Raw genomic sequence first — 26,327 nt, forward strand, 5'->3', positions numbered from 1 at the left:
CGTGGAAAGGGTGCCATTGAATTCAATGCACCGTCACGCCCCAAAACGCGGGTTGACGTTTCTTAGCGATCGCGGTGGGCACACGCTTTTGGTGGGAACAAGCCCTTAGCGATTGCCGTGCGGATGTCACTGTGTGCACTAGCACAGAATTGGACGGCCCAGGTGTTGTGCAGGTGTGGACCTAGCCTTATTTTATCATGGCAGCAGTGTTTACTTATGTTTGCGGTTCACTGATTTGTTTTGCCTCCTGAATTTTTTTTAACCCCATTGCTCATGTAGTACACAAACTTGTACCTGCTTTTGTGATTGAAAGTTTATTGTGCTTTCTGCATATCAGTTTTTGGTGTGATAGGCAGCCTCACTGACCAATAGACATGAGGAGAAGGGGTATGGGCCAGGTTGTTTACCACAGGAGCAGACCCAAATCTGCATTTCTCCTGGAACACTCAAAAGTAAAACTAAACTTGCATACAGGCACTTGGGAGTCCCTGCTATTGCATAGCTATACTTTTTAAAGTTTTTTCGGTGATCTAAGCTATAATTCTGGAAAATTCCCTCATTTAAAGGGATGATTTGATGGTTTTAAAAATCAGATACGAATAGCTATGTTGTCAATAAGAGACTATTGGTGCCTAAACGGTAAAATAAAAACACTAACATGACACATTCATATTCAGTTTATGTGCACAACCACCCGCTGTTGTGATTTTGAAAGATGAATGATTCCACAGTGCCTGCAGCTGAGGTCAGTAAGAGCTTGTTAAAGTTCATTTACTGCTTGTTAAGCATATGCAAATGCTTTAAAGTGTAATTGTGAAAGACTTTGGGCAGTAAAGTATCCGTAAGGCCAAAACTTTATTTTTGGATAGAGGACATGTTTTTTCTGCATGTTTCAGTTCTTTCCAAAGATTTTGGGTTTAATACAGAGCAGGGCTCATTGAAGGCCTCTTCACAATAGTCCAATATTTTGTTCTGAGCCCTTGTGTGTTTTTTGAATCATTAGCCTGCTGGGAAAAAAAAGTGGTTTGAGGCAGAGCTTTCTGAAACTGACCAACGTTTTGCTCCATAATTCCTTGAGATCTTAAAGATCTCCAGGAAAACTTTATAACCCTAGCAGTGGAGCTGCCCCCACACTGCAAAGGTTAAATGCTCACTTGTCTAGGGATATACTCACCCAAAGCTCCAAGCCAGCCAGCTGTCGCAGTGCTCCCTCCAGCCTGTCTCCTCCTCCTCCGCACATTAGAATCTTCCTCAGCATCCTCATGTCTGTACGCTGTGTATAGATGTAATGATTTATGGGACCTTAGAAGGCTGCAGAGGGGAAGAGACACAGGGAAGAAGCTGGCTTGGAGCGTTGGGGTGAGTAACTTTTTTTTTTGTGCTGTGGTAGCCCCACTGCAAGGGTTAATGAACATTTCCTGGAGCTCTTCTTCAGGTAGGGTACACCAGGTATGTTATGAATTTACTACACAGTGGCTGCTGATGTTGGCATCTTACCACCCTGCCTCCCTTAATCAGCTGATCGAAAGAACTGGTTGGAAAATTTTCGCCTAAATCGAGCTGTCAGAATGCAGTGAAAACAGTGGGGTATTTGTCCATCAATGCTTTTAAGTGTTGATGGAGGAATCTGTTCTATTTATTGTTTTGATCAGCCCATTTGGTTGAACCAAAAAAGTGTATACCCAATTTTAATTCTAGTCTCGAGATTTTAATTATACTCAGATTCAAGGCATTCTGTGCTAGACATTGCACTGCCCCAAAACATAACCAAACAGTCCATGTTTTACAATAGGTATGGCGCCAAAAATATCCAGTTTTCTGCAGTCAATGTTCAAGAACATTCTGCTAGAAGCATTCTGGCTTGTAAATATGCATTTTTAACAAATTCCATTATGGCATTTGTTAGGTGTTCCTTAACAGTGGAGTACTGGGTCTTCTTCCTTTGAGCCCATTGTCGCGCAAAAAGTGACAGATTGTGTGATCAGACGCTCATGCACCTTAAATTTTGGAATTCAGCGTGTACCTCATTGGAAGTTTTTCTTGGCTCTGTCTATCGTTTGCGCTATCCATCTGTTCAATATGGGGTAAATTTTCCTCTTGCGGCCATGTCCGAGAAGGTTGACTGCACTCCCATTGACCTCAGACAGCAGATTGACTGACTACTTTTTCTCCTTAAAAATAGGCCGGCTGATTACAAAATTGAAGACTTAATGTGAATTAGAGAAAACAGTTTGAAACCTCACTATGATCCAGTTATTTATAATCTTTTCTAAGGGTACCAACAAATCTGTCCAGGCCACTTTGGAATATCTTTCTAGAATAAACAATTTATCTCCTTTCACACTGTTTTGCTCTTGATACATTGAAGGTGTATAGGTATGCATGAAACAATTGCTTTTAATTTCATCACTTTTCAGAAGAAAAGAAAATGTTTTTATCAGCTGTAATGGCAATTTAAAAAAGGTTTCAAACGTCATTGTAAGTGCACAGTGTATATACTGTAAAAGTGATCTCATCTGTGCAGCTTGATTGACAGTAATAAAATGGATTGAGGACTAGGGATTGACAGATTATTGGATGTACTGATAATCGGCGCCAATATTCCCAGATTTTTAAAATTATCGGTTATATGTACATATATTACCGAATAATATACACTGCGAGTTTAACACTGAAATTTGCCCAGTGGGTGCTGCTGTCTTGTCGGCATCCCTCGATCAACTGATCAAAGGAGCCAGTCAGAAATTCTATGAACGAACAGCGCCAGCAGCCTTAGAGCCGCCAGCTCTGTTTGGGTATTCTGAAGGTCAAAACAAAAAATAAAACTGCAGATAGCATGGCCAGTCTGCTATTGGCTATTTCAAATTGCAATAGCCAATAGCTGGCTATTGCACCTGCCTGAAGTCGATCAGCAGTGGGGTGGATCTGAAGGAAAACACTCTCCTTCAGGTCTGCTGATTGACATCAGGCAGTGGGCAGGTTTAATAGCCAACATATTATTGCAATTTGAAATAGCCAGTAGCAGCTTTTATTGGCTATTGCACTGCTTGCTCTCAGCTGCATGTAAACAGAATATCGGTACCTGATATGTTATCGTCTTGAAAGGTGGCCCATAATAGATATTGGTCGACCCCTAATGAGAACTTTACCTAATCTGAAGAGCACTGTAGCCTTACGGATGTGATTGCTCTCTTGCTAATACTTGTCACAAAATAGAATTCTGTTGTGAAATATCCTGATGGTATAAGTAAGAATACTGCTGGCAGGTATTTTGTAAAGTCAACTGTAAGGCCTCATGCCACTATGTACCAAAACGAGTTCACGTGCGTTTTGGAGCGAGTTTCTAAATGCACCTGGACTCATGTAATGCATTTCTAAAGGTGACCATACACTTTACAACCATAAGGTCTTGCGATGGTTGTAAACTAATTAAAAAAACGTACAATATGCCCATCTTGGACAGGCAGATCGTACTTGATCATCGCAAGCCCGCCCGCTGAGGGGCGGGCTTCTGATTACCGCAATGCTGAACGGGCAGTGTGCTGTGCCGACACTGTCCTTCCTTCTGGAGGGTGGCTACTTTTGTTCCCTATGGTCCCTGTGTGTGTGTGTTGTCAAAGTAGCCACCACTCCAAGCTCACTCCCATGATGGACTACAATCTCACTTTTAGTTTTCTTCTTTGTTTTCAGATTGTAGTCTATTACGAGAGTGAGCTTGGATCGCTGGCTACTTTACAACACACACAGGGACCATAGGGAACAAAAGTAGCCACCCTCCAGAAGGAAGGACAGTGTCAGCATGAATTCAGAGATAATTTGAGGATCTACGGCCAAGTGATACACAAAAAAACTACATTATTATGAATAGTTAAGGTGCATGAATGCATTTTTAAGATTTAACTCCTGAGTTTAGTGTCACTTTAAGATCCATAGAAAAAAAAAATCTGTTTCCATGGTTCTACGTATGGATTGTGTTTTACACTGTACACAAGTTAACGCTTGTGCTAACATTTACATGCAATTGTAAGTGCAATTAAGCAACTGCGTCCTAGCAACCTGATGACGTTTGGTAGCAGAAGCTGTCTGTGCCCTAGCAACCAGAGGGTAATAGTTGGCACCATGCTTCCTCACAGGGTGCATTTGTGCTGTAAACTATATGCATGTAAATGTTAACACAAACCTGTGTACAGTGTATGGATAATATTTTACATGGGATCTTGCTGACTGCAAGATCCCGTATAAAATCATGCTCATGAATCCTAAGAAGGTTGTATTGTTTTCAGTCCTGGTGATGGTGAACTCAGTATTTTTTGTAGGTGTGTTTTAGGTAACTTAAGTAATAGTGTGAGCTGTGTTTGCCAAAGATGTCTAAAAATCTTTGGAATGCAATGTCATGTCAGCACTAGTTTTGCTTCATGCTTTAAATCCTTAGACATCTGCCAAACTGTGTCATACAAATTTTCTACTTACCACTATTTTTTTTCTCCTGTATTTTCCATAAGCAGCTGAGGTTTTACCTTTGACAACGGCTAGACTTGCATGGAAATATTGTGCCATTTTCAATGCAAGGTTATTAGAAGAAATATTTTTTTTTACAAAAAGTATGCATATTTTTAGAATGCCAAAAGACCGCCCATAGGGCTAAACATACCCACGTTACAGATCAATAGTCTCTCTGCTGCCTTGAAATCAAGTACTCTATTGATTGATGGGCACAACAACTAGTAATGTTTGCCATGGAGACGGAAGTGGGAGGAGGGGGTTCAATTCATTTTATAGCTCTTCCAAGTTTGTATTGTATTGTTTGTATTGTTGAATGGAATATGATTAGTATGTATTGGGATTGAATTTCAAGATTTTAATATCAACATTTTTTCAGCATTTTAAAGCCCCATTTATACCTGATCATTGCTATTTGTGAATACTGTCAGCAAGAAGCTGCAGATTCCTTAATTCGCAATGACCGGTGTGGTGTTTAAAATAGCTGTTGTCGCTCAGCCTATATGAAAAATGACAGACTGACGGCGGCTGCAGCTGTTCGGATGTAATGGTCCCCGTACAAGGACAGATTGTGTCCAGGGATGTTCATCTGTCCCCAGCCTCAGGTAATCTATAGTGTCCGATTACATCCAAACAACTGCAGCTGCCATCAGCCCGTAATTGTATTGTACAGGCTGAGCGGCAGCAGCTATGTTCACAACGGTCATTCTGGCTACAGGAATGCGCAGATTCTAACCATCAGAATTCGTAATATAGCCCTAATCACAGGTATGAATGAGGACAAAGTCTGACATATATATCATGAGAGAATGCAATACTGTCGCATTAAAATAATTTTATAACTTGTATGAGGATTTGTATCGATGCTTTAGGTGTTTTGTAATTGAATGCCACACCCTTCATCTATCTTTTGTTTGCAGGCAGTGAAAACAGATATGATGGTTGTATGTTTTGTAAAGTACCATTACTGACGGTGTTAAATATTAACATTTGGCCCTGGAACAGCTGTTCTTGGAGGAGAACACACACTATTACAAAGATCTCTTTATAGAGGACTGGGCCCTAATCAAATTAAATTTGCTTAAAAATCTTTTTGGCTGACATATTGTGTTTCAAGCAAATTCATTTCTCGTTTTATGTTGAGCATTTGTTTATTGTGTTCAATACACATGGAAGGGAAATTATTTTGATCTGTTCCCTTCAGCGTTCTTCAATTCTTTCAAACGGTGCGAGTGCATGAATTTACCTTGGCATCACCTTCTTGCTATTCCCTTATACCATGTACTGCACAGCTCAGATTGGGAAAGGCAACGCAGTACTTTTGTGCTAACAAGGACAGGGGTGTGGAATTCGTATCGTCTGACGTCCGTGACATGTAGTTCCGGACGTTTTTCCCCCACTGTTTTAGCCCTGCTACGGACAAGTAGCAGGGCTGGTTTTCTTTTCTTGAATGAGGACCGAGAGCGGCGCTGCGAGCGGGGGGACGTGGAACGGGGGCGTGGAACGGTGACGTGGAACGGGGCGTGGAACCGTGATGGAGCAGTGACAAAGCCGGACGGTGAACCTGTGACAGGCTCTGTCACCTCCCTCAGCCTCTGTCCCTGGCAGCCGCTGCTTGTTCCTGTCACCGGAGTTCTAGCATAGTGCTGTGCTAGAACTCCTTTTGGAGGTGACGGGGTCAATAAAGAGTACCTGTCACCTCCAAATGCTATCGCACAGGGGATTGTTAAGTTTAAAAGTAAAAAATAGTTAAATGTAAAAAATAAAAAGGCGATAAAGTAAAAATAATAAAACAAATGAAAAATGTTTGCAAGGTAAATAAAAATTGAAAAAATGAAAACCAGCCCCGCTGCCCCCATCTGCAAGCAAATAAACGTGCAGTGTTTTCAACTTCGGCCGTGTGCAACTGTAGGAACAGGGCGGTATTGCTACAGGAAAACGCGCCATCTGCCTGGCACGACTGGGGTGCCATTAGGAAATAATGGCACTGCCAGTGCGATCGACAGTGGTGTGCGATCCGTGGCTGCCCGGTCATCGTGCACGAAACCGTGCGGATGGCTGGGTGGTCACAGAATCGCACACCACCGCCGATTGTGCTGTCAGTGCCATTATTTTCTAATGGCACCCATGTCGTGCCAGGCAGATTGCGCTTTTTCCTGCTGCAATACCGCCCAGGCGATCCCACACAATCGCTGTTGAAAACACTGCATGGTGCATGTCGTGGCAATAGGTACATCTACCTTTTTTCAGCGATTGCCACGCAGCTGTAACCCCATACATGCGGATGCAACCGCACACTATCGCACGTCCTGGGAATCCCCAAGTCTGCACCAACCCTAAAGGGTAAATTCACTTTCCCAAGTAATTTGAAAAATGGAATTACCAGCACAAATCCCCCTCCCACTATACTTACCTTTTGGCGAACGGTCCTTTCCGTCCACCAGTACGGGTATACTATCTGTACCTGTTCCATGTATTCTGAATTTCGCTCGCAAATTGCAAGCACTTGTTGGTCAACGCGGTCACCTGACGGCACTGACCAATGAGAAGCGCTTCTTAGCACTGCTAAATACGGTTTTGGTTAAAATAATTTTTTTTGTATCAGGGCAAGTAGATTGTCATGAGGGACAAGTAGTTTCGGCCCCCGCTTTAGTCCTTGGAGAAGTAGTTTTTTCAAAAATGTCCACACCCCTGAACACCTATCTGACAGAGTGCAAAGTGACAGAAATTAGCGCATCAGTCTGCTGATTCTTTTAATCAGCTATAGTATTGGTGAAGGATAAGACCTAGTTTAAGACCTAGACCTATATTACTTAACCTCCCTGGCAGTAATCTCGAGTCTGGCTCGGGGTGAATTTTCAATGCTAGGAGCGGTAACCCCGAGCCAGACTCGGGGCTGCACAGAAAAGTGACCCTCACCTTGTCCCTGCAATCCCGCGGCGTCCTCTGCTGTACGCGGCTCAAAAATGAAAACTTTATCATCCCCGGGATGTCCTACTGGACTCTTGTTTGGACAGATTTAGGTGAGTTATTCCTAAGATTTACTAAGAACTACAGGCCTACAATGTAAACAACAAATTTCCATGCAAAAAATTGTACCGCTTTTGGTACAAAATTCCTGACATAATCATACTGCCAGGGAGGTTAAAGCGGAACTCCGGGCACAAATTTTATTAAACCCCACACTGCAAGGTTTAAAGATGTTGTTTTTGTCAAGGGGTACATTTTTTTTTTACTCATTTGATCCTTGGAGCCGGCCTGCACTACATCGGTCCCTAGAGCCTTGCTCACCCTCCGCTGCAGCGCTCTAATGTCCCATAAGTCATCATGTTCTATACACTGTTTATACACTGTTTATACACTGTGAGGATGCTGAGGGATCACTGCAGCAGAGACAGGAGACGGGTCAGAGGGAGTGTTGTCACAGCCAGCTGGCTCCGAGGATCGGGGGAGAACTTTTTATTTTTTGAACCTAGACAATCCTTTGGCAAGTAAAGCCACTTGTATATGTATTTCATTTGTAATAGCTTTTTGCCTTGTCAGCTTTAACCCCTTCATGACTGAGGCCCTTTTTTCAATTTTTGCACCCATGTTATATTCCACATTTTAGGCCTGAAAATGACGTAAAACCCCCCAACATTATATATTTTCTGAATGCCAAGACCCTATAGAATAAAATGGTGGTAGTTGAAAATTTTTATGTTGCGCAATATTAGCGCAACTCCTTATTAAACCCCAAAATTTAGTGACAAATTTAATTAAATGCCCCAAAACACAACAATCCACTTTTGCAGCCAAATTGGGATAACGCTTATTTTTTATGTTCTGATACGCATTGTATAACTTAAAGGGCATCTATGGTCAAAAGCTAAAAATAAATATGTACTCCTAGATTTAAATGTAACATCATCATTGCTTGCTGAAAGCAATGCATGATGGAATATGTAGTCCTTCAAATCCTCAAATGGCTGGTAGTTGGTTGCGTGCAGCACCATGGCAACTGCCTTTGTAAATAGTCTAGAATGGCATTGCCCTTGGTGAGGGTGTAATTCCACTTTAAAGAGCTGCTACACCCTCCTATGTCTTACAAGCAAAGTAGATATCTTTTTTAACCTCTGTTTGGATTGCAATTGAAAGAACGGTAATAAGCACACTGACAAGCTTGACAGTAGACATGCTTTAAAAGTAACTTGTTTTGGGAGACAGTTAAATTGGTAGTAAAGTTTAAGTCCCTGATCACACTTTTTAAGTTTTTGCCTGCGCATTTACCCGGCTGTGTTTGGGGTGCCTTTACTTGTTATGCTTTCCCATGTTTGTCGCGTGTGCAGGAAGCAATAGAAATCAATGGGAAACATGCAAGAACACAATGCGTGTTCTCACTATGTTCAGGGGTGAACGGGGACCTAGTTTTGGTAGTTTGGATTTGTCCTTGGCATTTTTATGAACACACTTGTCCTAATAGTTGCACTAACCTCTGTCACATATCCAGTTTTTTAAACTAAGGTCTGTTTATTGTGCTGTTACAAATTTTATGTACCGTATGCACATATATATGCTAATCGAAAAATAAGACTGGTAATCCAAGTCTGTATTTTTCTACTTGTAATCAGCAGAAAGGTATAGATTCAGTACATTTACACTTTGCAGTGTGAAGCAAACTTTATCACTCAAGTAATCTTTATCCCAAAAAGACAAGTTAATTTCTATTATTCAAAGTACTGTAGTATTTACTGCACTAGAATTAACATATCTGAATTTAAATGCCCTGCTTAGCAGTTCTGTCAGTAGCTTAAATCTAAAAATAATCTTATTGTGAGTTTTCTGATTTTATCTTTAAGGCTTGTTCACACCAATAACCGTGCGTACCAGCACGTTTAGCTGCTGGAACGCACTGTATCATAGGAAACTCCCCCCTGCCTTCTGGGGTGTTGGGGGAATGGCGACGCATTAAAGTAAAATGGCACCACAGCCACTCTTCTCTCAAAATCCCCCCCTGGACGCAGTGTGATTGCCCACACCAGAACGTGTTTCTCACCAATGCCTGTGTTCTGGCCCAGTGTGATTGCAAAAAAATAGTGCATTTTTGTGATCGCACTAGACAAGGAATGCAGGCATTGATGTGCTGGTGCGGGCGATTGCACTACGGGCAGAGGCGTGTGGCTACAGGGCCATTGACTTGAATACACTGCCATGCCCCACCCGCCCCAGAACGTAGGGAGGAGTTTAGTATGCCATACGGTGCGTTCCGCCAGCTAACCGCACTGGAACACACTGGAATTGTGTGAACAAGCCCTGGAGAATTCAGGCAGTTTACGTATGACAGTAAACACTCTGTTATCCGGTATTCAGCTAACTGGAACTCCCATCTAACTGGCAAAAAAATCCCCTATGTACTTACTGTTCTGCCGAGATGCCACCTTCTAGGAGAGGGAGAACGGGCTCTGGAGCATGGAAAGGTACAAGAATGGGCCTAAAAGTGCTGGATTATCCTGGGAATGAGTGTCTGAATAATCCTGGAAACGGGTGCCTGATCGTTTGTGCTGTTTTCCTGTGAACAAGCACCACCTAGTGATCACTCCCAGTACTGCAATGTATTGCTAATGGTTTAGAGTATTATTATTATTATACAGGATTTATATAGCGCCAATAGTTTGCACAGCGCTTTACAATATAAGGAAGACATTACAGTCACAATACAATTTAAGACAAGATGGTAAGGAGGGCCCTGCCCGTGAGGGCTTACAATCTAAAAGGGAGGGGCAACAATATGCTCTTATGGTATAGTATGTAGTATAGCATTATATTAGTTCAACCCATTTTTAATGGCAACTCAAGCAAAAAGACTACATTTATCTGGAATCTACCCATCTCCATGGATGCTGGATAACGGGGCGTTTAATTGTATAGGTTTAACTCTGAGGAGCTTTTGCTAATGTACAATGGCTGTTGTAAACTTTTTTTTTTTTTATCCATTTAACTTGGTTGGAGGTATACATCCATTAGTCCTAAACTTTAAAGCATACCTAAAAACAAAAATATATTGGAGTTTACCAGTCCCTGCATGTGGTGGCTGCATCAGTTTTCGCTGCTCAGGTTAATAACATTTACAGCACATACAGAATATACCTGTTAATCTTTCCAGAAATACTGTCCGTCATATTCAAAAGAAAGCACACATTTCCTTATCATTTTTCTGTAAGCTACTTATCCCATCAAAGTTCAGCTTGTGTGACAACCATGGCTCCTTCCATAGATACAATGGAGCTTGAGTGTAGACACTAAGAGACACTAGTATGTTACTGGGGACAAAGCCTGGAAAAGAAACAAATATAACATTTTTGTTTATATATGCTTTAACAATGGTGCCTGGCTTCAATACCACACATATTGTTTAGCAAGACTCGAGTCATAACTCCTGATCAGAGTGTGCATTCCACTGGACACCACAGTGTTTACTCCATACTGCACTTGAATTTTATGAACGTATTCACTATATCAGTAGGAGAGTATTGTACTATGTTAGCCATCGGTTCATGCAGAAAGTTTGGGTTTTAACTTTAGATGCCTTTTCAATGGTTCCGAAACCCACTTATTTATACACAGACATACAAGGAGGAGCAATTAAATATTTAAAAAATACAAGTTTTTTTATCTTGACATGCTTAAAGTCCTAGCAAGCTGTAGATATATGCAAAAATTTTTTTAAAAAGTAGGGATGCTCCAATACCACTTTTTTTAAGACCGAGTACCGATACTTTTTTCAAGTACTCGTCGATACCAATTACCAATACTTTTTCTTACAGGGACAGGTCACATTTTTTTCTAAAGCAATACAAAATCATGATTTTAGGTCAGGGCTAAATCATGATTTTAGGTCAATATTGTGAACATGAAATTAATATTTATCATGCCATTGCTAACTAAGACTTGTATCCCCATAGTGGGGAAAATAGATGAGCACATGTCCAGACTTCAGACCAGAACACTGTGTAGTGTGGCACAGCTATATCCAATTCTAAGAACTTTATAATATAATATAAAGCCAAGTATGCAGAATTGGATATAGCTGTGCCACACTATACAATAATACACTGTTCTGGAGTCTGGATATGTGATCATCTATTTTCCCCACTATGGGGATACAAGCCTTGGTTAGCAATAGCATGATCTAAATATTCAGTTCATTTTATTAATCAGTCTTTTTTTTTAATTTTTATAATGAATAATGAAATGAATATTTAGATCATGCAATTGCTAACTAAGGCTTGTATCCCTATAGTGGGGAAAATAGATGAGCACATGTCCAGACTCCAGAAGACTGTATAGTGTGGCACAGCTATATCCAATTCTGTATAACTGGCTTTATATTAAAACATTTTTATAATATAAAGCCAGGTATGCAGAATTGGATATAGCTGTGCCACACTATACAGTCTGGACATGTGCTCATCTATTTTCCCCACTATAGGGATACAAGCCTTAGTTAGCAATATCTACATAGTTATTTCTTTATTGTCTATTTTTAAATATTATATGCAGTTAAACAGCATTTTTGTGCCCAGCCCCCATGCGGCGCTGCAGTACTAATAGAAAACGATTTTGTTTCTGCCTGGAGATCCGAACCATTTAAATTACCCTTTATCTCATAATTACTTGTCAACCAGATCCGTAACCAAAATGAACCATATATACCAAAAAGATAAACCAGCTAACAAGAGTGGCTGGTTTAAAAAGGGTTAACAGAGGATCGGGACAAGTATTTCAATTACAAAAAGAGTTTATTAGATAAAATATCAGTTTTGGAGATATCATATCACTGGTTTTTAAAAAAAACAAAAAAGCATGACATACAATTATAAATCTTCAGGTATGTAGATCTGTTTTTGTATAGTGTGCTCTCATTCATATATGCTAAACAGCTGACACCAAAGGATAATACGTTTCATATAACGTATTATCCTTTGGTGTCCGCTGGTATCTGAAATACACGTATTAATGTCCAGTGGGAAAAACAAGGAAGTTACATAGTAGCACCTTCTTAAAAAATCAGTTTATTTCCCACATTGTTTCAGCTTATTAGCATTGAATGCTTCTACATTTTTAACCCTTTTTTAGGACTGTTTAAAGCTAGTTTATAACTGATAATGAAATCTGCCAGCACAGTGCAGACAGGGTTTGTTAAATCTTCCCACAGCCCTCTTCTTAACATTACACAGGGGTTAAGCTAGGTAGCACTTTGTGTATTTCCACTTTTGCAGACAAACTGGGATAACACTGTCTGGGGGAAGTTTTATTTCAAATAATTGTCCCGTTCTGGCAGATTTCATAATCACATGTAAACTAGATGAGCAGGACTCTGTTCTAAGAAAGGGTTAAATACCTATTTGTTAATAATCTTTAAAAAAATCTATTCTAACCACTAGAATCTGCCCTGTGTATTTGTGCAGTCCTATGTATAGTCTTACTCCAAAGAAACATCTAAAAAGTTAACTTTTTTACATTTTGGGTATGCTATGTGAATGGGAACTCAAACATTTTAACAGACAAATTTGGCTGTTAAAATGGAAATATCCATTAAAAATGTAAGAAGCGATTTTTAAAGAGAAATTGTAGGATTAAAAAAAAAAAAAATTTGCACTGCAAGGGTTAACTGCTAGTTTTGGTCAAATAAAGTTTTTAATATACTCACCTGATCCTCAGTCCTGCCTGGCTGCTAGATCAGTCCCTGCAGCGCCTCCTGCCCTTGGCTGTCATCACATCTAATGCAGGTCCATTGACTTGCATTAGACTTGAGGGTTCCGGGGGACATTCATAGCCAGGATGAAGGGGGAGAGAGAGACGTGTGCTGATTGCCGCAAGATCCGGTGAATATATCCTTATTTTGGCCCCTATAGAAAAACAAGCACTTAACGCTTGCAATTCAGGGGTAGCCTCCACTGCAAGTTGGTTTTATTAAAAAAAGTGGAGTTCTTCAAGGCCAGGTGCATACTGGGCGATCCCAGGGCATGCAATCGTGTGCGTTTGCCTCGTGGCCCCATTTTATTCAATGGGGTTACATCTGTGCGGCAATCGTTGGAAATAGGTACATGTATCTTTTTCCACGGGACACGCCGCCTGTTTTTTTCCGACACCTGGCTTTAACCTCTTGCCGTCCGCCCGTAGTAGAAAAACGGACGGACGGCACTGCAGTGATAAGGGTGGCTGTAAAGCTGCTTAATCACTTCTATGTTGAGCAGAAGCGGAACCCAACTCATTAATCTCCCCATGCTCTTCCGGGTTCATAGCTGTCAGATGACAGCAGGCTCTGCCCAGGAAATAACAGGTCAAGCACTTTCTGTACTCGAATACAGCAATTGAGAACAGTGCAAACACGCTTACTGCATGTGCATTTTGAAAAAACATCTCTTTGGTGCTTCTTTGATAACTTTAACCCCTTCATGACTGAGGTCCTTTTTTCAATTTTTGCACCCATGTTATATTCCACATTTTAGAAGTGTTGGCAAGAGTACCCTTTTACCTCGGCAAAGCAGCTTCAAACAGGGAGAGCTTTTTCTGTCTGAAGCCAAAAAGTCTTTACTGCTCCCAAGCTTCCCATTCCTAGGCCAGGGACACTGTTCAGCCGCAAAGCCCTGGGCTCCAAAAATCTTTGAGACATGCAGACAGTAAAGGGAGGTACCCAAGTTTATGGGAGACTTCCTCCTGGAGTTTACCAAAAAGGTACCCAGCTGTTTCCTCTATATCAGATGTTGTACTTGGCACTCTATTGACTGGTTTGGCCCACTAAGGAGCGCTATTGGGATCACTCTGGCACCGGCATTCTGGTTGCCAGGGGACACTTTCTAGTTGGCATAGCAACCATAATTTCACCAGCTCTGCATACAAATGTTAATGTAAATGCCTGAAAGTCTAATGTTGAGCTCACGTGTAACCCTGTTGTTTTAATAACTAAAGATAGCATAGCATGTATTCATATATTTTTTTAAAGCATTTACAACTAGGCAACATTTTCATATAGTTTCTATAGACAGAGCTGTTTAGATCTCTAGATATAACTTAAGTTTTGTCCTAGTGTCAAAAACTGGGAGTGCTGCTATGGTAATATGGAAATTATCTGAATTGAACACCCAGCATAATTTGTCTATAACCTTTGGAGTGCAAAGGTGATATTAGGGGTCTAATTGACCCGTCATCAATAGTATGCTGTCACATAGGTAATGCGATAGCAATTAGGTTTAAAAAAACTATAAAATGAAGTAAAAATAATAAAAATTTAAAGTTCCTCACCCTTGCAAGTTTGTGCATATTAGGGTACAAATGTATATAAAAAACGGGGAAGAAAGAGGGTTTGTGGAAAGGGAAAGGACGGAGGAAGGAAGATGATAGTGTTTTCCTGCAGCAGGAATCCCTAATCTGACGTTTACATGCAGCAACTGTCACCCATTCAAACTAATGATCGGGCAACAGCCGCCGCACGCACACGCCCGCACACCGCATGCAACGGTACGTTATATGATCACGTGCAGCTACAAAAACAATCACCATCCCTGGATAAACAATTGTGTAACCACGGATAGTGGCAGATTCCTAACCGCATGCAATCCTTTCAAATATGACGACATGCGGTGTGCAGGCGCGTACACGCAGCAGCCGCCACCCGACCACCAATTTGAATGGGTGGCAGCCGCCGATTGCAACATATGCAGACATTAACACTGGTACCGTATATATAGTATACATAATATATGTGTCCAGTCGCCCCCGACTAAATTGAGTTTGAGACCCCTGATTTAGACAGTATATATTTCACTGCTCGAGTCCGCCGCTGTTTAGCGCTTACAAAGCATAATTGTTTTGATCTACAGAATCCACAGAAGATTTCACTTACAGTTTATTCTAGGGTACAAACGTGTCGGGTGTGCCTACAATACTGTCTGGATCCACCCAGCTGCGTAAGTGATGACTTGCTCTGCCCACCTCCTCCCCCATCCGTTCCTCCACTCAGTGCTGGAGGGGAGGGGGGAATCCCTGCAGGGAGCGATGACTGTCACCACTTTCTGCAGGGAGATGATCGGAAAGTGAGTGGATCGGCGGCATGTGTTCGGTCACTTCCCGATCAACAGAGCCGATCTGTGACAGCTTCTTTGTCACAGGTCGGCTCTAACCATGAGGATGTGTGGAAAAACTCACTCGCCTCATAGTTCTCAGTGCACTTTTTTTACAACATTTTTTAGTTTGGTAGAAAGTTGCGCTAATATCGTACAACATAAAAATTGGCAACTGCCACCATTTTATTTTACCAGGTCTTTGCTTTCAGAATATGTTTGGGGTTTTAAGTCATTTTCTGGCCTAAATTGTGGATTAGAATGTGTGCAAAACGCATGAAAGGCATTGGAAGCTCTAAAAAGTGTGTAAAGGTGGATTGTGCAGTAACACTTAAGTATCTTCTATGTAGAGACTTCATTATCTTCAGGTGTTATTTTTAGCTACTGGCAGGTTTACTTGCAGCTAACTAGAAAAAATCTAAAACGGTATCCAGTTACCTCTGAATGACGTACATGTAGTTGTGCTTATGCGTGCATCTGTGTGTTCGGGTATAGCTTTGTTAGAAGTGTTGTGCTGGTTACTGAACCGAGGACTGCAACCAATGCAAGTCGCAGATTGACACTTTTAAACCTTTTGTGTCTATTTTAGATTAAATGCTGCAACTCATGTTAGATTTTTTTTTTTTTTTAGTTTGAAACAATAAGTGATTCAAAATAAAGAATACACATTTCATGGCTTATCAACAAAGTTTTAAGAGTAGAAAGGTTCTATTGATCACATTAACTCAAACTCAGCCAGTCAAATTTCTGTTTACATTAAAGATGAATGCTGATTGGTTGCAGTAACTGACTTTGCTTGATGCGCTTTGCCTTATTGTATACACCAATAGGTGACAGATGAAATTTGTGTTCTAATTTGTTCTGTAAAATCTAGCAAAATTTCAGTATTTTATTTTTTTCCTTTCTAGTTCTGCATATGACAACGTGAACAAAGTCCGAGTTGCTATCAAGAAAATCAGCCCTTTTGAACATCAAACATACTGCCAGAGAACACTGAGAGAGATCAAAATCTTGTTGCGCTTCAAGCATGAGAATATTATTGGAATAAATGATATTATCCGAGCTCCAACTATCGAGCAAATGAAAGATGTGTATCCTTTTCTTAACCATAGCTATAAAACACTTTCTTTTCCAACTTTGTGATAAATATGACTTTTTTTAATTTCTTTAGTGGAAAATAAGTGGAAGACAACCTATAATATGGTTTTCCAGCCTTAGGATATAGAGATTGTTTATGGTAATCCAAAATACTTTAGACGGGATTTATCAAAACTGGAGCAGGCAGGATCTAGAGCGGTTGCCCATAGTAACCAACCAGCTTCACCTTTCGGTTTGTTCAGTTAAGCTTTCAAAATGAAAGAGAAAAGTTAATTGGTTGCCATGGGCAACTGCTACAGATCCTGTCTGCTCCAGTTTTTATAAATTCACCTCATCGTCCTTCATTTTTATCCTGAGTGTCATGGTCCAGCAGTTTTAGGATACAGAACTTGTTTAGTGAGATCCAGATTTTATAGGGTGACTTCAGTTTATCTGACCTGCCTCTAGAGTCCATGTTGAAAATTGTTAGGAGGTTCTGTTGCATGGTTGTCTGGATGGGCTTTAGTATCCCCAAAACTGAACCTACCTATAGGCATCTGATATGCAGTGATTTGATTGCACATAGATATTTTTATGTAAACATGCCTCTGGTGCAGGAAAGGGAAGAGTAGGATGACATCCCTGGAATGAGCTTATTTTGAATAAAGTGGGTAGATGGGCTGTAAAATTCCAACCCCTGGCAGTCCTGTCCTTTCCGAGAAGGAGTTAAAAAGGGGGAAAGTCACCCACAGGCATTATTATTACTTATGTCTGAAATCAATTGCATGGCGTGCCAATCAAATGTCAATAAAACACTTTAAAATAACCTGATGGCTGGTTCAAACATTTAAAAGTAAATATCCCGTCCTACTACAAGCTGCCTACTGTTATGTTTATTAGTTCCTGTTCAGTTCCCTGAAACTGGTTGCTTTGTCACAAAGGTCATAAAGTGCATGTAGAGGCCAGACTATTACTCTTCAAAGCAGGGGTAAGGCCTCTTGGTCGTCTCATTAATTAATTTGTGCTTATTGACAGATTTCCCGTCACCTCCTGTTTCACAAATGTAGCATTTCCCATCACTTTCTGACTTGGTGACCAGGACAGACAGGAGTTGAATGCCCCCAGATGGCAATAAAAACATGATGGGAGTACCTCCTTACTCTAAAATAAAGGGCACCACCTATTGGCAACACTCTTTGGACAGGAGAAAGGTGGTTAAGTAGGAAAGGCTTAAGCATGCCATACACTGGTCAGATTTAGCCAGTGTTTGGCCCTGTTGCTGTCAGAATACAATAAACCAGCGGAGGGATTCCTCTATTCATGCAGTAAGCATCGATGAGGTAGTCGGTATTTCCCCTTCGTCTTCCAGAACGGCTTACGAGAGATAGGCTCCACCCCTTTTAGCAGGAAACGCGCCACCCCTAGTTTTAAAAGGCCCGCCTCTCTCCTAGCTCCTCAGTTTTTTGTGTTTCCTCCTTCAGGGGGAGACATGTCACCAGACGGTGGGGGGATGTGGGAACGGTACCCTGTGTTCCCTCTCAGTGAGACCCTTGTAAGGGTGAGAAGTACCTTAGTGGGCCGCCGGTGAGCTCCTCTGTGGGGATTCCCCACCGGATCCTTCGTCCTTCAGTGCCCGGGGAGGGCTAGCACCGGATCCTGCGTTGCCACCTTGGTTTAATCCTGGGACCGAGTGGCTCAGCAGTCAGGGGCCGGTCCGGGGATTCTGGGAGGTTCTCCACGGCCAGATCGGATGGCCGACTAGGTCACCTCCTGTACGGGTGACGGCCTTCCGGGCGCCGCGGCCTTGCGTTCCAGGCCTCATTTCCGGCACAGAGGAATGGGGCTGGGCCTGGCTGGTGCATGAGGCATGTTCACAGGCTTTTCTGTGAGAGATCGCCGATGGGAGTACTAGTCTTCCCCAGGATGGATCCTGTTCCTCTTCTGCAGACTGCACAGATGGATGCAGGTCCTTCAGGCACCAGCTCTGCTCAGGTAGGTGGATACTTCCCTGTATATCCCCCCCTGTAGTTCTGACTGTAGCTATTTTCCTCCACCTGGGGCTCCTTGGTGTTGGGCTTAGGGTGTTGAGGGGGCACTATGACTTTTTTTACATGCGGTTAGCAGAGAGTTAATTCTGCTTCTGCTGTTCTGTGTTGCAGGTCCAGGTTTCTAAGGGCAAGGCTGTCCCAAAAAGAAAATGTGCTCTGTGCTACTTGAAGCTGGGAACTGATTGGAAGAAACCGCTCTGTCAAAAATGCATTGAAGGGGTGTGCAGAGAAGAATCTGCCTTAGCATGCGGTGGCTTGTTGTCCACTGTTAGGGAAGAACTAGTCTCTACCTTTTCCTCTTTTAGATCCCTGATAGCAGATTTGAGACCAGCTGCAACACAGGGTTTGGTGCCCGGGCCTCCGGCTCAGGCTCAGCTTCTCCACACAGGGTCTGGGTCAGGAGAGGTCTGTCAGAGGGAGCCAGAGGAGTATAGCGTCTCTGCATCCTCTCATCAGGGATCGTCTGCTGGAGAGGACAGTGACAGGGACTTTGGTCCTCCTACCTCTAAGTATAAGTTAACTCTAGAAGAGGTAGATGAATTGTTGGGTGCCGTGTATGATACTCTAGATATTCAGGAGGAAAAAGTGCTGCTTTCTAGGCAAGATTTGATGTACCAGGGGCTCCAGCAGCCGAAAGCAAGAATTTTCCCGGTGCACAAAGTACTTGCAGATGCAATCTGTAAGGAATGGGCTGAACCAGAGGGAAAACCTCTTTTTTCCAACAGCCTAAAGAGACGGTTTCCCTTTGAAGACGCATCGATGACGTGGAACAAGGTTCCTAAAATGCGTTGTTGTCAAAGGTCTCGAGAAAATCAGACCTAGCCTTTGAGGATATGGGGGTACTAAAAGACCCTATGGACCGGAAGGCTGAGGTATTGCTTAAGAGGGCATGGGACTCTGCTAGCACGAGTCTCAGGCCTGCCTTGGCAACAACTTGTGTTTCCAGAAACCTGGAATATTGGCTTACCCAGTTGAAAAATCACTTGCTGGCGGGTACGCCGAGAGAACAGATCATAGATTCCCTTCCAATGCTGTTCAAGGCCATTGCTTTTATGGGAGATGCTTCAGCCGAATCGGTCAGAATGGCCGCTAGGACGAGAGCCTTGGTCAATTCTTCTCGCAGGGCGATTTGGTAGAAGGCCTGGGAGGGGGATGCGGCCTCAAAATTGAGGCTTTGAAATCTCCCGTTTAGTGGCGATCTTCTTTTTGGGCCTGAATTGGAGGCCATATTAGAACGTACAGCTGACAAGAAGAAGTCTTTTCCAGAGAAAAAGCCCTTTCGTAGGTTCTTTAAGTGGCCCAGAAACAAGGGTCAGAATACGAAGGGGGAACAGCCCAAAAAACACTGGACGGGGCAGAAAGGCAAGGGAAAGGGGAGTATTTTTACTAACCCTCCTTCCCAAGCTCCAAAACAGTGACTTCTGTGTGAGGGTGGGAGGAAGGCTATCGGGGTTTCTCCCTCGTTGGAGGGAGATTACTTCCAATCGGTATATCCTCAATCTAATCCAAGAGGGTTACAGGTTGGAGTTCTGCAGCCCCCCACCCCATCGTTTTTTGATCACAAATCTCCCAGGGAACGCATCTCGAGCAGACGCTCTTTGCCTTCTGTTGGGAGAGTTGGTGGATCAAAAAGTGCTTATTCAGGTTCTGGATCAGAAGGGTCAGGGCCTGTACTCATGTATTTGTTGTGCAAAAGCTGTCGGAAGTACAGGTTGATCCTAAATCTCAAACTCTTGAATTTAGCGATCAAGTACAAGAGGTTCCGCATGGACCCCATCTTTTCTGTCCGGAATCTGTTGCAAAAGGATTCCTTTTTAGCAACTCTAGATTTAAGGGATGCCTATCTCCACATACCCATTCACAGGACGTCACAAATTTTTTTACGCCTGGCGGTAAGAGTAGGTCAGACGGTGGTACATTACCAGTTCAGAGCACTTCCTTTCGGGCTGTCCTCAGCCCCTTGCATTTTTACGCAAGTTTTGGGGGAGGCAATAGCTCCTTTGCGGCTGCAGGGGATTTGCATCATCCCCTATTTGGACGACATTCTACTGTCTGCCAGCTCAGGGGCTCAATGCACCAGAGACCTGGAAGTTACGCAGGTTTGGTTGCAGGAACTGGGATGTGTAGTGAATTTACAAAAGTCCAATCTTGTCCCCTCTCAAGTTACGGTGTTTCTGGGGTACATCCTGGATACTGTGGAACAGAGGACCTTCCTTCCGGAAGAAAAGATTCTGAAAGTGGGGAATGCGGTTAGACACTTACAGACGAATTGTCCCAGGTCCTTAAGGGAGATCATGTCTGTGTTGGGTCTCATGACATCCTGTCTACCGGCTGTTCAATGGGCAAGATTCCACCAGAGGGGTCTGCAAGGGTTCCTGTTGAAAAGGTGGGACCATTCACAGGATACCTTGGATGCGGCGGTTATTGTTCCTCCTTCCGTGAGGAGGGTCTTATGGTGGTGGAGAAACCGAAGTTCCCTGTCAGGGGGTCTTCAATGGTCCTTTCCCACTACCATAAGGTTGACCACGGATGCAAGTGCCTGGGGATGGGGAGCACACCTGCAGGATCAGATGGCAGTCCTTAAGGGAGATCGTGTCTGTGTTGGGTCTCATGACATCCTGTCTACCGGCTGTTCAGTGGGTGAGATTCCACCAGCGGGGTCTGCAGGGGTTCCTGTTGAAAAGGTGGGACCATTCACAGGATACCTTGGATGCAGCGGTTATTGTTCCTCCTTCCGTGAGGAGGGACTTGTGGTGAAGAAACCGAAGTTCCCTGTCAGGGGGTCTTCAATGGTCTTTTCTTCCCACTACCATAAGGTTGACCACGGATGCAAGTGCCTGGGGATGGGGAGCATACCTGCAGGATCGGATGGCTCAGGGACAGTGGTCCCAGCGGGAGGCAAGAATGTCCTCCAATTGGAGGGAACTGAGTGGTTTTAAACGCGGTCCTGGCGTTTCGAGATCAGATAAGGCATCAACATCTGCTAGTGCTCTCGGACAATATAGCCACTGTGTTACCTAAACAAACGGGGGAACCAGGAGTTCTTACCTTCAGGCGATAGCGAAATAAATCTTCCTTTGGGCAGAAGTGAATCTGGGTTCCCTTTCGGCAGTGCACCTAAAGGGAACGCAGAATACTCTGGCGGACTATCTGAGTCGTTTTCAAGACAGCCTTGATACTGATAGCACCTTTTTGTTCCAGGAGAGCGTGGTTTACGACGGTGTTGTCCTTGATGGACCGACTGCCTTGGCCACTTCCGATCAGCCAGGGCTTGTTGTCACAGGGGCCGGTCATGCATCCAGCAGTGGACAGGCTGCCCCTCCATGCCTTCTATCTGAGGAGATGATTCTAAAAAACAAGGGTCTGTCTTCCAGGGTGATTGGCACCTTATTATCCAGCCGTAAGTTAGTTACGAGGAAAATTTATGGGAAGGTGTGGAAAACGTTCTGCTCCTGGAAGGGGAGACATAACAGGGATGCAAATATTCCATCTATGCTGGATTTCCTTCAGGAAGGGGCTGACGGGGGCTTGGCTATCAGCACGTTGAAAGTCCAAGTCTCGGCACTGAGCGTGTATTTTCAGTACTCCCTTGCTAATGATCCACTGGTGAGTAGGTTCTTTACCGCTCTCAAACGAATTAGGCCAATTATGAGTTGTTCCATTCCGAAGTGGGATTTGTCACTGGTCCTACAGGGTCTGATGATTCCCCCTTTTGAACCTCTGTCTGCTCTTGCGATCAAGATGATAACGTTGAAAGCGGTGTTCCTGGTTGCTATAACCTCAGCTAGGAGAGTGAGCGAATTGCAGGCTCTGTCTGTAAGGGAACCGTAGTTGACGGTTTTTGAGGACAGAGTGATCTTAGACAGATCCGGCTTTTTTGCCAAAGGTTTCATCACATTTTCATAGATTTCAAGAGATCGTTTTGCCTTAATTCTGCAGTAGTCCGGCTAATCAGAAAGAGGCAGGCTTTCATAATCTAGACGTCAGACGGTGTCTGGTGGAGTACCTTAGGGTGACTAAGGCATTTAGGAAATCGGATGCAGGGAAAAATAAGAGGAAACAGGCCTCAAAGTCTTCAATAGCCAGGTGGGTGAAGCTGTGTATTCAGGAGGCTTATGGCTAATTTAAAATTGTTAAATTTAAGTTTTCATGCCTTAACATAAATATTCAGATACATTGTTCAGGACCTCATGGAGACTGATTTGTACAAGCTCCTAAAGACCCAGCACCTTAGCAATGACCACATCTGTTATTTCCTCTACCAAATCCTGAGAGGTCTGAAGTACATCCATTCAGCCAATGTTTTACATCGTGATCTCAAACCATCAAACTTGCTGCTAAACACTACTTGTGATCTGAAGGTATGCAACTATATTTTACACTTATTTTCCAGCTGCAAGGATAAAATGATATTTTCATTGTCTGTAGATTGCTTTGCTTGTTCCACTGTTCCGATTGTGTTTTGCTTTTTTGTTTCCTTATGGTTTGTTAGATATGCCATTAGAGCAAGGGTTATATCTGTTCAATACATGCAAAAAATAAAAATACCACAAATCCAGTAAACGCAAAACTTTGTCGTGAGCAGACAACACAGTGCCTCTGCTGCACTATAATCCTGAGCAGTAATCCGCCCTGCCTAGTGGAGAACACCCCCCCCCCCCCCATTATGGAGAAGAGGTCCTTCACCCCACTCCAAATCAGGAGCAAGCAGCTTTGGCTGGCAACACTGTTCCTCCGTGTGTAGGTGTGGAATTCCTATCGCCCGAAACATGCAGTTTCAGCCGCCGGGCGAGTAGGTTTTTTTAAAATTTCCTTTTACATTTAGCCCTGCTCCGGACAAGCAGTGCTAAATGTACAGCGTGGGGCCGCCACTCTTTTTTTTGTTCTAATTAGATCACCGCCGCCGTGACCACGGCACACAAGCTGACCATAGAGCTCGAAGAACGGACGTTCTTCGTCTGCTCTGTGTAATCACTGAGACCGTGGCGCTGTGATCACAGCGCCACCTGTCTCAGCCGTCAGGAACTGCACAGAACCTGTCACCTCCAAACTATCACATAGGAGTTTTTAAGCCCTATGTGATGGGAATAAAATTAAGTGGGAGAAAAAATAATTAAAAAATAAAAGTGATAAAGTAAAAAAAAAAAGTTAAAACCAACCCCGCTGCCACCGTCATCTGCATGCAAATAAATGCATGCATAGGACATTGTGCGTGTGCGCTGAGTGCTGCCGCCATTCTACTGTGCGCCATATTGTGCTAGCCAAGCAGCAGAACTCTCCTTCACGCACAATGTGCATTAAAGGAGAACTATGGGGTCAGTGTTTTTCCCCATAGTTCCCTTAAGGGTCACGGGAGGACATAAACTAGCGTCCTCCCGTGACCCAAAGCTCAGTATACCGCGAGCTACAGCTAACTATATACTTGAGACCGCCACAGCCGACACGGATCCTGACATTACTGTCGAGATCCACCCAGCTGCATGATTGACAGCTGGCTCTGCCTATCTAGAGGCAGAGCCAGCTGTACCCGCACCCTCCCCCGTTCGTTCCTCCAGTCAGTGCTGGAGGAGGGGGAGAATCCCTGCAGGGAGCCATGAGTGACGGTTACGGCTCTCTGCAGGGACAGGATCAAGAAGTGAGCGAGCGCCGGTATGTGTTCCCTCACTTCCTGATCTATAGAGCCGACCTGTGACAGTTTAATTGTCGCACGTCAGCTCGAACTATGAGGTGAGCGAAAGAGTAAAGAGCAAGCTCACTTTCCCTAGTAATATGGGAAAATGGAATTACCCAATCAAATCTGGCCCGGCCTCTCCCAGAACCCCCCCTTCCCCCTAGCTATACTTACTTTTACTTTTTGGTGAACAGTCCTTACCCTCTGCCTGTACAGTCCAGCCCTATGCATTTTGAATTTTGCTGGCAAATTGCAAGCTCTCATTGGTCAGCTGACCAATGAGAAGCACTATTTAGCACAGTCATATACAGTTTTGATTAGGGATGCACCAATACAGAATATTTGGGCAAGTACTTGTCCAAATGCTCCGATACCTTCCCCAATACTGGAACTTCTGGTCAGTGGAAGATTTCCTCTGACCGGCTTTGCCGTAGGGGAATATGGAGCCAGCTTCCCGTGCAATCAGGAACCGGGGCAGCGACTAATGTCATGAGGGACAAGTAGATGAAATGTAAGCAGTTCAACTCCAGTGAATAATCTGAAATGGTACAAAGGTAAGCTGTAAACTGCCAGAGGTGTAAAAAAAAAATTACTTTTAAAATGTACATTTCAAAGTTCTACAAAAAGGCCTTTTTGGGGGAAGAAGTAATGGTTTAACAACTCAGTTGTTTTGCCAAAATGTACGTAAATTATGCCTTGAAAGTTTTTAAGCTAACAATTCCTACAGGTGTCCCAACTTCTGATTACTCATAAGCCCTCTAAAATTGCAAGCTCTCATTGGTCAGCTGACCAATGAGAAGCACTATTTAGCACAGTCATATACAGTTTTGATTAGGGATGCACCAATACAGAATATTTGGGCAAGTACTTGTCCAAATGCTCCGATACCTTCCCCAATACTGGAACTTCTGGTCAGTGGAAGATTTCCTCTGACCGGCTTTGCCGTAGGGGAATATGGAGCCAGCTTCCCGTGCAATCAGGAACCGGGGCAGCGACTAATGTCATGAGGGACAAGTAGATGAAATGTAAGCAGTTCAACTCCAGTGAATAATCTGAAATGGTACAAAGGTAAGCTGTAAACTGCCAGAGGTGTAAAAAAAAAATTACTTTTAAAATGTACATTTCAAAGTTCTACAAAAAGGCCTTTTTGGGGGAAGAAGTAATGGTTTAACAACTCAGTTGTTTTGCCAAAATGTACGTAAATTATGCCTTGAAAGTTTTTAAGCTAACAATTCCTACAGGTGTCCCAACTTCTGATTACTCATAAGCCCTCTGTATAAAAACAGTTTTGGAACAGACTTTTACCACACCATCATAAGCAATATTTGGACAGTATTCTTCTGCAGGAAGTAGTATATTGCTCTCAAAATGGCAAGAAAAAGGCAATTAACAAAGAAAGACAGACGGACCATTATACCTCTTTGGTAGATTTCACCTCACTTACTGTCCTGACAGTTTTGCAGCTTATGTGCTTGCTGTAGCATATTTCAGTAGTTTGTAATATGTAGGCAGATTCTCACCTCTAGTTAGTTTCACAGGGTGTTTGCATACTCCCAGTGTCAGACTAGCTACTGGCTGCAAATGTCCAAGGGTACTGGGACATAATACATACTGGGGTATTTGAGTGAATGGCGGACACTAGCTGTAGATTTCCTTTTTTTTTTTTTTTGCTTAAAGGAGAACTATGAGGTGAGTGCTTTTCTCTCACCTCATAGTTCTAGCCGACCTGTGACAATGAGACTGTCACAGATCAGCTAAGTAGATCGGGAGGTGAGTGAACACAGCGGCTCACCTCTCGATCCTGTCACAGCTCTCTGCCGTGACAGGAGGGGCTGGATTCCCCCCTCCCCGATCTGCCAGCGCTGACTGGCGGATCGGACGGGGGAGGGGGCGGGTACAGCTGGCTCTGCCTCTAGATAGGCAGAGCCA

The 26,327-nt window shown here is 43.2% G+C and overlaps 1 protein-coding gene across 1 annotated transcript in view; it reads left to right on the top strand.

Annotated features, from left to right (window-relative positions):
* MAPK1 (mitogen-activated protein kinase 1) overlaps positions 1-26,327 on the top strand; it is a 48,979-nt gene that overhangs the window by 7,451 nt on the left and 15,201 nt on the right. The window contains exons 2-3 of the mRNA XM_018566030.1: positions 16,511-16,693; positions 22,899-23,088. Coding sequence (XP_018421532.1) covers positions 16,511-16,693; positions 22,899-23,088 — 373 coding nt within the window. The remainder of the gene's footprint in view (positions 1-16,510; positions 16,694-22,898; positions 23,089-26,327) is intronic.

Source organism: Nanorana parkeri, unplaced genomic scaffold (genome assembly GCF_000935625.1).
Source record: "Nanorana parkeri isolate BGI_ZX_2015 unplaced genomic scaffold, ASM93562v1 scaffold909, whole genome shotgun sequence".
NCBI classification, from domain to species: Eukaryota; Metazoa; Chordata; class Amphibia; order Anura; family Dicroglossidae; genus Nanorana; species Nanorana parkeri.